General features: G+C 36.1%; 1 protein-coding gene across 1 annotated transcript in view; it reads right to left on the bottom strand.

Moving 5' to 3' along the window:
- The window catches only part of HTT (huntingtin), a 78,024-nt gene that overhangs the window by 30,610 nt on the left and 35,408 nt on the right, over positions 1 to 12,006 (bottom strand). Inside the window, 14 exon segments of the mRNA XM_010193794.1 lie at positions 455 to 597; positions 878 to 1,116; positions 1,661 to 1,783; positions 3,536 to 3,652; positions 5,187 to 5,323; positions 5,928 to 6,076; positions 6,827 to 6,882; positions 7,796 to 7,957; positions 8,092 to 8,170; positions 8,754 to 8,977; positions 9,648 to 9,725; positions 10,300 to 10,410; positions 11,110 to 11,237; positions 11,939 to 12,006. The exon segment at positions 11,939 to 12,006 is cut by the window's right edge and continues 29 nt beyond it. Of these exon segments, the coding sequence (XP_010192096.1) occupies positions 455 to 597; positions 878 to 1,116; positions 1,661 to 1,783; positions 3,536 to 3,652; positions 5,187 to 5,323; positions 5,928 to 6,076; positions 6,827 to 6,882; positions 7,796 to 7,957; positions 8,092 to 8,170; positions 8,754 to 8,977; positions 9,648 to 9,725; positions 10,300 to 10,410; positions 11,110 to 11,237; positions 11,939 to 12,006 (1,814 nt within the window).

The raw sequence follows: 12,006 nt of genomic DNA, 5'->3' as shown, positions 1-12,006 counted from the left end.
TTGGTTTTGTTTTTGGTTGGTTGCGTGTGGGTTTTTTCAGTGTTTTGATTAATTATGACAAAGACAGGAACCCACCTTGTCATGAGCCTGAACCAGTGGTCTGTAATTCAATATTTTAAGCCTGAACATACCTACCAACCTTGAAATTGAGAAAAACCATGAGAAATTTTTCCACAAATTTGGAATGCTTTGCATTTTTTGACTAGCAAGTTTTAGACAGTTAAGAGGAGAGATGAGAAGTCACTAGGTACATTCTGTTCCACAGACAGAAGAAATGGTGAAAAATGTGCCCTGCATGCACAATTACAAAGCTTGGGAAGCAGGACAGAATGTCTTCAGCACCTACATATTCCTTCTTGGTAGTTTGATGCATTCAAGCAACTGTCTCAGAACTGAAAACCCATCCTACCCTACCACTGCATACTACAGTACAAGGCACTGTTTAAAGTATTACCTGATTTGAAGATATGTATTAAGCACATAAGCAGCGTGCCCAGCTCCTGGCAGTAGAAAGTATGTTGCTGCTCATTCATGTCCACTTTCAATTGTTTGTTAACAATATCTTCCAGCAGAATGCCAACCAGTTGTAATAAGAACCTTGAAAAAACAAGTATATAATAAACATCTCCATTAGGCCCGGCAATTAGCTCGAGAAGAAGAAACAGAACAGCCCAAAGCCACTACTACAGACTATTAATCTCCTCCCTCTACTGTCTACCTCATTATTCCTTCCTCCCCACACATTCCTCCCATATCAACTTAACAGACTTTATTCCTATCAGGTAACAGTTCTATACATCTTTTTATACTGCACAATACATTTGTGATTTCTCACAAATCTTAATCTTTCCCCTAAGTTATTCAAAAGACAACATACCTAGAAAATGTCTCTTCAGGCAGATATTTAGCCTGTTTAACCTCAGTGCGATCCTCTGGTGCAGATAAGTTATTTTCTCCACATCTCAGTCTGTTAATTGTTTGACACGAAATCAAGTATGGGGAGAAGGAAAGCTCTTGTATGCGGGATAGAACGATGTCTTCTGTTGACTGTGAAATCAGAACTCTGAGGATAGCTAAAATTCCAGAAATCCATAGCTGGACAGTGCTCACTGATGCCTAACACAAACAGAAAAATGCAGAAGGGTGAATACTTTTGAAGTTAAACAACACAGCACATAAATGTATTAAAAAAACCAAACCAAAACATTTTAATTAACTGTTGCATAAAATCAGACCCTTTTGAGAATGGAGCAAGTAGGAAATAATTTTTATTTTCAGGCCTTCCAAACTGCTATTCTTGTGGTAACTCTCAAGCTTATATTCATAGTGTTAAACCATCTCTCAACTATAAAAATGGTACCAATACTTGCATAAGAAAAATGTGATTTACTTATTAAACTGGATTCTAGAACTCATATAACAGCACGTTTCCCACATTCCTGATCCTCAAAATCAAAAAATGAAGGCAAGCAATCCATAAGCAGAACATTCCTGCATCAAGTGCTCCCAGTTGGCATATCATATTACTTCTAACCAATTCTTTCCTAAAATCTGCTGCAGGTACTTTAACACCACATTGCAAATTAAGAAGAGAAACACATGCTCTTTCATTTTGCATGAAAGACACCAGATTCTCTTTTCTCTGGAAACAATTGCTTACCATTGTTTTAGGAGTAACAAACATACTCCTTAAAAGCATGTCCACGGGGCGAAGGGATGAAGGAGCCAAAATTTCAAACAAAGTGTTCAATACTCCCAGAGCATCATGAGAGTCTATATGCATCTGTAAAATAAAAACACAAAACTAATTTCTAACTATCCACTAAAGGTAACCGCAACACAAAATCACCATTTAACGTTTTAAACATTTTTATGACAACCTGTGTGTAATAAAGCTGTCCTTTATGGTACAAAATTCAGAGCAACAAAGAGCTATAATGAAGTTTAATTGCAGGCCCTTCCTATACGGGAGTTTTGAGAACCTGGACAAAAGTATATAATATGAAATTCAATACATATAACACATATTTTAAAAGGAGAAATATGCCATATTCAGCGAACGAGACCAGAAGACTGACTTGTAATAAAATTTTAAAAAACAAACCTTTTCAAAAAAACTCTCCTCCCTGCACATCCTACCAGGCATATTTTTAGAGAGCAATGTTGGTTGTGAATAAACTTAAGCAGGTAACTAGGCAAAAAAAATCCTAATCATCAGAAAAGTGAACAGCTACAATTATATTACACTGTGGCAACAGAGGTAGTACACCTTATTTGATCAGTTTTTCAGATAAATTATAAAACAATCAACTGAAGAAAGCAAAGGACAGGACTGGAAATCCAGATGACCCTTATCTTGCTTAAATAATCTGATAGTCCAGCATATGCACAGATTCATCCCAAACCAGCGATTTCCATTTGCCAGCATTTTAGCTTTGCTCAAAAACTGTTGTCTGATCCACAATAACTGTCCACTCTCTCCAACTATGAGGTCTCCTCATGGGATCGGGGATCTGCCATCATGGAGTCAAGAACATTAGCAGCACAATCGCACCAATTTAACTTTACATCCTTGAAGTAAGTGTTTCTAATTCCAGGAAAGCTGTATCAAAGACACTGCTTAGGGAGCAATACTGAAAAATCTCTCTCCTAAGAGGAGTTTTCTTCACAGATACAAAGGGCTTCTTCCCCAAAGTGCAGTAAGAGAGACATGCACACACTGGAGGGAGTCCAGTAGAAAGGCACATGGACAGTTACAGGCTTGGACCATCTGTTGTACAAGACAACTCAGAGGGTCTTTATGGATGTGTACAAGTATCTGATCAGGTGAAGCAGGAGGAAAGGGCAAGTATGGAAGAAAGAGCCAAAATCTTTTTAGTGGTATCCAGCACCAGAATGAAAGACAATAGGTACAAGCTGAAATACAAGAAATTCCATTTAACTACAGTTTTTATTTGTTTGTTTGTTTTCCGCCTGTGAGGATGCTGAGATGCTGGTAGAAACTGCCCAGAGAAGTTATGGAGGCTCCAACCCTGGAGACTGTGAAAACTTGACTGGACATGGTCCTAAGCAACCTGCTCCAGTAGACCCTGCTTTGAGGGGAAGACAGTATCTAGAGGTTTCAACCTCAACTATTCTATGATTCTGTGATTTATTAAGGTAGTTTCAGACTGAGTCTTTTCTCCTAAGAAAAAATGCAATTAGACCCACTGCACTTAGGAAAAAATAATTCTGAAATTCTATAAACATGGGAGAATCTTCACACAATTTAATAACTTCTCTGATATAATCATGATCTTCTTCTGGAAACAGCCTAAAAGATACTGCATGTACTTCATGCATTTAAGTGTGACCTTTTTCATTTCAAAGACTTACTTTACCTTGCAGTAATTGCTTTTTCATATATGGCAAACACACTTTCAAGAAAAATCTGTCTTCATATTAAAAAAAAAAATCAAGTACTCAAAGCCATTATTGCTACATACATTTTAATTATTTTAGATGTTTATAGATTTAAAAAAAATCATAAAATAACCTGTTGTTTTGCAAGCATTGGGAGAATAATGTCAGCTATTTGCCGGGACAATCTTTTCCACTTGTCTTCATTTTCTTTATGACACTGTTGCAATACCAAGATGAACATTTCTAGCACCTAAGGAAAAGTCCAAAAGAATGCAAGTGAACACCCACACTAACAGGAAACATTTAAGTAATACCATAGTGGGAAAAATATTTACTGTCAAAAAGCAAAAAGTAAAGAAAACCCACATGAGAAATCACACATATACAACATTTTTAAAATTCCACTTTCAGGTTAAAAGCTTGCTCTTAGTTATAACCTTTTTTGGGTTTTTTTTGAGGATTATAGAGTCGCCAGTTTCAAGGACAGACAGGCTGACGACACAGCAAGCAGAAATATTAATATATGGACTGGGGAGCAGGACAGAAGAATCTGGCTCAGAAAACCAGTTAGAGCACTTGGAAAAGAAATTCAAGTAGTTCAGATTCAGAAATGCAGTCAATTAAAAAAAAAGAAAATAAAAGAAAAAGAAATATAATCAGATGACTTTCTTCCCAGAAAAGCTCTCTCATGAAAGGGGAGGTAAGAATGATTCCGTGCTGCACAACTTGAACTCTGGAGCTCCAGGAATGGTAGCTACAATTGTAACAGAAAAAAGTTACATGTTGCAGCTCTTGGAGGCTCTGAAATTGCAGGGACACTACTGCAGAACATCCCAGCCACAGTCAAGGAACAACACAACTGTCCAAGGGTACCTTTATGTGTACTGCACCAGCAGAAGAGGAAAGAGTAAGAATTCAGATAGGATGGTGTGGGAAGAGCAGTGCATGGGTGGTCTTTAATAGGTTAAATGTGTCAGAAGGGGATCTGCTAACAACTGCGGTACCTTATGTAACACAAAGGTATTCACTATTTCACATCATGTGTCTGCAGAGTGGTATTTCACATAGTTATATTAGTCATTTTATGATTATAAAACTACAGATTCAAAAGAAAGTGTGGATACACAAAATTACCCCAATTTGAACATGCAGTTCTAACAAATTATTTTGACAAGATGTACTGACTTTTTTCCAACTATTCTCAGAAAATACATTGCTTATATTAGCATACACTAGAACTGCATTTTCACATGATGAAAGGAAAAGTGCATTAAGTTTGTTAAGCAACTGAATAAGCAAGAAGATCCCATGTTAGTTATAACACTTCTCTTAAAATTACTTTTATGTTTTTCTTCTAAACAAAGTGTATTGAAGAAAGCCATTCTTATATTCCTACAAGGCAGAAACATGTTTTACAGACCCAGGAGATCTGAGGAAAACCAGGAAGTGCTAACAACTGTCTAACCACTCATTACCTTATTCAAATAATTCATATTTTAAAATGTTATTGAAGCTATTGCTGTTGTACAGCTGTTGCTGTTGCACAGCAATAACCTAAATCATCTCTATGCAGCATGTTTCCTACTTTTAGTCCTGTCTTCTCCTCCACTTTCACCCTCTAAATTCTTTAAAGTTTCTTGAATCCTAATTGATTACAACTCCTCTACTAATCCTCTGTTTATTCAGTAGAAAATAATTAATATTGCCTAAAGCATTTTTAACAGTCAAAGTAATGTTATCCTTTTACATACCATAAACAGGGACACTTTGTCCTCCTCTCTTACCTGATGGTACTGAATAAGTCTCAGCAGCATTGACACTACCACCTCCTTTTGTGTTTCCAACTCTTTTCCAGCATCAGCTTTATTTGTTCCTCTTAACACAAACAGATCATGAACAATGGGCTGCAGAGCTGGTATTGCTGAAATGAAATGTGTTTGTTTCAGTATGAGACAAGTCACTCTTGAACAGTATTTTCTTGCTCTAACAGTTTAGGTACTAAAAGTCAACTGTGCTTTGGCTTATTAAAGGTTTTACCTATCCCTCAAAAAAAAGCAATGAACAAAACCAAAACCCAAACACACCATGAATAATTATCTTTTTATTAGTAGAAAATATGTATTAGATATTTGCCAATTCTCATAGAGCTAATCTAGATATTTTTATAAAGTATTTCTCAGTAAAATCACTGGAAAGTATGAGAGATGCATCTACTTAAAGGCTGAAAGTGCTGAGAAAGGGAAGGGGACTAAAAAATTAAATCAAAGCCTTTAAAGTACTGCTATGTTGTGAACTTATTACCCAATAAAGTTTCAAAAAAGCTTTGTCGCTATTATGTATGATGCAAAATGAGGTAGCAGTGTTAGTAGGGTATGATAAACTTCCTGAAGGAATTAAGTGATACTTATTTCATGTATCAAAAATCTAAAAGCTGGCATCTTCTGGAACAATCAGTACAATTACTGCTTTCTACAGCTTTGAAATTAATTATTACTTATATTAGTGCTGATGCTTTTTTTAATTACCATGTGTAACAGCTTTCCTCCCACTGGCCATGATACCATCACACAGCTGAATGATCTTAGGAATTCCAATTATCTGTTTGGAATGATATCGCTCATAAGACAGCAACACCAGGAAAAAAAAGATATTAGGAATAATTGCTTCAGACTCCCTGAAAACAAAGAATTGAAAGCGTCAAGTTGGAATTGCATAACTGTTCAGTAAAAATTCATCATTTTACAGTAAGATTTTAATGTTTTGTTGTGTTTTCATACAGCATTTCTGTAATTTTGTATCCTGTGCTTTACTGTGGGATTTTCCCCCAAGGGATTTCTTTATAGCCTTGACCATTACAGTTACTAGTATTACAACATACTATCTAATGTACATGACACACATTGGAGTATTTCTGTAGGAGACCCACAGAGCAAAAACCCCACTTATCTCTTCATACAAACTCAAGTGTGAGGAAAAAAAACCACAGAAATAGTTGACAATAAAAATTCCACAGCATTGCTTATGATCTATTAGGTACTATACAACATGTACCAGGTGATCAAAATACAAAGATTCACACTGAGCCCACAATAGGAAGAAGCAGTTCTCCCTTCAGCAATGAAGTGCTGATTCCTGAAAGCATAGCTTTGCAGAAGGGTCTCAAAGGAGTAGTTTTAAAATACAAAACAGAGAAACAGAACAACACAGCTTAAGATTTGCTTTTTCAATCTACTTCCCAACTTCTTCAGCCACATGGAACCTAAATAATCAAAGGGCTACCACTGGAGCCAGAGAATAAACAAGCACACTACCCAGAACGTAACTTTCCCTTTCTCGTAAGGTAGAAATAACTGGCAAGGCTAATCACTACATGCTTCAGAATAAGACAGTTGTAAACCCACATTGATCTTTGCAAATCTCATACCTGAACTGTCCTACTTCAATGTATTCAAACTGCTTTAGCACAAATCCAATAAACACCTGAAGAGGGAATAAAGTGTACAACAGATACAGAGACATTAATTCCCATTTGAAATCATTTTGACAGTTATAAATGTGCATGCTTTAGAAGGAAAGGAAAGACTGACACTGAAAGTAAATTATACTTATAGTTCATTCCAGTATGTTATGAAGTGTTCCCTCTACAGTTACAGAGCATCTTGAGAATCTTATTGATGTCAGAGTTTATTACAGTTTACATGAACTTATGTCAACTTTTACCTACAATCTATGTATTTTTAAGTATAACTTTCTCACTAATTTAACACACACTATGAGACATTACAGTCAAGAAGTTAAGAATCAACCAAAAATTAGCTCTAAACCTAGACAAATCCAAAGTTGAAAAGATTTATTTGTACAAATTTACAGGAAATATATATATTGCAACTCATACTAGTTTATAAACCCAAAAATACTACTATTTATGTTGCAAATTTACTGCCTCTATGGACAACCACACAGACTACAGTATTTGCCACTAGCTTCCCCCATCATTAAAATCAAATAATGGTTGTCAACCATGAAGTTCACCACTATCAGTCATACAGACGCTCATACTCTCAATACAGAAAGAAGGTATTTCTATTAGAAAACAAAGTTTTATTTAACAACACTGATTGCTTTGGGAATAAGGTGATGTGGACAATACAGATCTGATGAATGGTTCTTAAACAGTTGCTGCAGAGCTTAGAAAGTAATTGATATGCAATACAAAACCAGAAATCTGAAGTTCTCTGTGGCTGGAGGGGAACTGATTCTCAGCCTCCTTTAAGTCTTTGTTTTCACCTATAGAACAATGAATGGATTATTGGAAGTATTTTTTTGCTGTAAGTATTAAGCCTGCTGGTGAGATCCCTGTATTACCAATTTGCAAAAATGATGAGGAACTAACCTGGTCTGAATCCAGAAGACAGTAGTTGACTCGTAGCTGAACCAGTTGAGCAAGCAAGTCTAGAACTTGTCTCTGTAGCTGTACCGACGTTGTTGTGGTATATTGTTTCAGTGCTTTTATGACAAGGGGTTCAAATAAACGAATGTGATGGTGAATAGCATTCTGTAATAGAGAGATTTTAAAGTAATCTAATATCTGAACAGGGCTCTGATTCAAAACCAAATTACATTTTAAAAGGAAGAAGAGTGTTTTAAATCTAAGGTACAGCTCTTTCAGCAGTACATAGATACAAGTACCTTATCAGCACGATGTTTTGCTGCACTCGTAATGTTAGTTTTCAGCTGTGTGGAAACTTTTTGCAGCACATCAAACCACCTGTTACAAAAAACCAAACAAACAAACACCATACACATTAAAAAAAAAATGAAAGGACAAACACACCCTCCCCTTAGATACATATTGTTTTACCAATGCCAACCTTTCTTTATCTACTTGACTGCTTCGAGAATCTTAGTAAAACTAAAGAGCAGAGAAGCCTACAGTACACTTTGATCAGATCACAGAGATTTGTGGACAACAAACATCTAGTAGAGAAAGAATTTCTAGTCTTTGCTTAGTAATCCTTCTGCCTTTCCTAGACTACTGTTTGCTATAATTAGCAAAATAGTGAAATAGTTTTGAATACAGCATTTAAAACTATTATTTTTTTAATAAAACTGAAGTGACACCCATTTTAACAATTAGCTCTGGACAACACAGTAGTGATAATCAATGCAGTGTTGCATTCCGGATCTCACAACCAAGACAAATTACTCTGCTTATGTCTATAATAAGTAAATAATACACAACACTGCAATTTCAAGTTATTTAGCTCCCCTATGATATTTGCATTCATGAAAAAAAATTAAAAAGACATTCTAGTTCAAGTTAAGATGATATCATAAGAGAAGAAAGTTACCCTGAAGCATCGTGCTCCTGCTCAGCCTGAACCATGTTCCTTAGACTAGCATCAGCAAGGGCCTGTGTAAAATGTGTGTATGGTGCCATGAAGCAGTAATGATAGAGACCAGGTCTCAAATTGGAAGAACCTAAGCGTTGAGCTTTGCCTTGAGCTTTGTTGGGATTTGAAGACAAGCCATCGTACTGAGAAGCCAGATTTGTCCCAAACAATGTTTTCAATAACTAGAGAAGAAAATTGGAAGGGAAAAAAAAGTTAACATTTCAGGAAAAAAAACAAAAACAACACAAATAAACCAAACTTGACGACTCATCCTCTCACAGGACTTAAGAGGAAAGGTCAAAATGCAAACTGTGGATCATGTAGTCAAATACAAGATGACAGAAAAAAACTGGGAAAAAGTAACAATCCACACGTCACCCAAAAAGATACGAGTGTTTCTGCAATTCAAGTTATTTCCAAGTGACAACTCAAAATAGTCTAACAAAGCTCACCTCCCACCAAAATTAACCTTTGATGACTTGAACTCAAATGCTTAACTGGAAGCTTGCAAGAAATCCATCAGTTAGGCAGGTCTTTGCTTTCTAGGTTTTGCGTAGCCAGTTAAGTACCTCAACACATTTGGGAAGGTAGGAACCAAACTTGTTTTCTGAGCATTATCTAAAATAGATCTTTGAATTTGGAAGCAGTTCAAGAAGAAACTGTATTATCCAGATGGTATCAAGTTTCAGAACAAATCATGAAAATTAATGAAAATGTGCTCTGTTTGCTCCACCTGGGCTACAGTTTCCTCACACTGCTTCCCTTATAAGAATGGCCAGTCTTAGTAGCCAGCTGAAAATCACAGAACATCAGCATTTATTTTCCAGTAACACACAAAAATTACCTCCTTACCTGCTGTACACAAACTGTTGCCATTGTTGGTTCTCTGTTGAAACATGATTTTAGGTATCCCAAAATTTCTTCTACACACTAAAAAAAACCAGAAAAACAAGAGCACCTAATTGCATTTTTTTTCATTATAGAAAACAGTACTATGAAAACTGGACAATAACACAGGTTTTTTTACTAAGTAAAACTACACTAACTTAAGGGAAATTGCGGAAGTATGTAAAGAATTAAAAATGCAAGATCTGCCTCCTAGTCTTAAAATGCCACACTGCCTAACGCTACAGTCGATGAGAAAAACCATCAAGACAGAAGAAGAAGGAGAGCAGTATGCCTTCCGACATTTTGTATATTTAACATGGGTATATCTAAACATACTGCTATATTAAGAATGACTGAGAGCAAACCTTTTCGATGGAAAGAAATATGTCCATGTGAAAATTAAATAGTAAAAAAACACTCCAGTTTTCAACAGCAGCAATTTAACTTGGAAAATTTGCTTTAGCACTTGGTACCCAAGGTAGTGGCAGCAAAATGTTTCTAGTACTACTGTTTCTCTCAACAGTACCGATTTTTAAAATTAATGATATGTGCTTTTTCCCAGTAAGAATCATAGATATTGGACAACTTAACTAAAAAACACATACAAATCTTGTACCTTTCCTATGTCTTGAAGAGTAGCAAGTTCCAAGATTTGAGACAGAACATCTAATGCAGACCGTAAGAAACATCCAAACTTTTCATTAGTGTTCTGGAGATCCAAAGTAACCTGGTCCCAAAAAGAAAAAAAACCACACTTTTTCTTAACAATTACTTATCAAGGAGATAAAAATTACAGAAAGTGGGCATTGACGCAAAAAGATCTTTTGCATATGTTTCAGCACAGTTCAATCAACACCACTGACAGCTTAGATGACCCTATGAATGGCTGGAAAGGTAGGACTTGATTTTGACTAAGATCTTTTAGCTTGAGGAAGCTACAGCATCTGGGAAGGCCTAGGATGTTGACAAGTAATGGAGAAAGGATAACGTATTTCTCAGAAATACAGTAGGTGCCATAAAAATACATCCCCGGAAGTGTACAAATTAGATCACTAAGTCCTTAGTGACGACTTCTACTACCTGAACCAATGAGTAAAGAAACTTATCCATCCTGGAATAAACTGCAGATAGAACGGATATTGGGATCCATTCAACAGTGTCAAGCCAGCAAAGGGTCATTTGGTATCAGCACTGGTGACAGCAGAGAAACAAGCAATAGGGTGACAACGCCTACCAGGGGTTTGTTTTTTTTTGGTTGGTTGGTTCTTTTGGGGGCGGTAGTGATTTTTTAAGATTCTGTGTTTGTGGACAAACTGTTTACACATGCAAACAAGTGAGTCTCAATACAAGCAGAGCCATGTTTAAAAGAAACACAAAGTGATTGCCTAACCACATTCTAATTCAATCAAACAATATCATATAGTACCTTATAATTAGCATGGGTTGCTTTCAAGACATCATATAACTTCAGATATGATGGAAGATGATAAAAGCTTCCAACTGAAGATGATTTACTTGTTGAAACAGGGCCAGTAGCATCAGTTTGCCTTGGAGCTTAAAAGGATATCATAAATTAGCACAACATACTTTTTCTAGAGCGCTCATGACATATATATTCAATCTACTATACGTGAATTATTAGACAGCAAGAATTTTTCAATCCACATGCAGATTTTAAACTGCAAAAACACATGCCATACAAGTACAAAATGAACTAGCATTTCAAAAAACTAGCCCTCTGAGATAAGACAAATTAACCCAGAGGCTTATTACTGAAGTGCAAGTACAGTTTACAAAACAGAATTAACATCCATTTCCTTCATTCATTACTAAGAAAAAAAAAAAGTTTAAGATTCAGAATCTTGTTTCCAAGGGCAGTGTAAGCTAATCCTAGCAAAAGCTACAAAGCAACTTTCAAATTTCTTCTAAGCAAAACACATGCAAAAATTACTTCTTAATCTTAGTCAATAGCTGAGTTGATTCAGAAAAAAAACTAAGGAAAAGGATTCAGAAGCACCTTGCTTCTGAAAAGTACAGTTAATTTTCCTAAAAAAACCCAAAACAGTAAAGCCCCCACCCACAGTTGCCTTTCCTGCAATGCAGTACTGAAAAGAACTTCTGTCAGTAGATCTGCCAGCTTTTTGAACTAAAGCTTAAGAGAACAAGTTACTCAGTTTTCTTTCTTTGCTTTCCACTGTAACCATGCTCAGGTGAGGATGATAGGTGGGAGGGTTCATAGGAGTAAGTGCACCTACCTGGACTTGTTTCACCACCCTTTTTAGGGCTCATTGGCACAGATGCCTGTTCGACAGACTCCCTCTCT

This window comes from Mesitornis unicolor, unplaced genomic scaffold, assembly GCF_000695765.1.
Source record: "Mesitornis unicolor isolate BGI_N332 unplaced genomic scaffold, ASM69576v1 scaffold5061, whole genome shotgun sequence".
Lineage (NCBI taxonomy): Eukaryota > Metazoa > Chordata > Aves > Mesitornithiformes > Mesitornithidae > Mesitornis > Mesitornis unicolor.
Note: the sequence above shows the minus strand (reverse complement) of the source record. Positions and strands in the feature narration are given on the sequence as shown.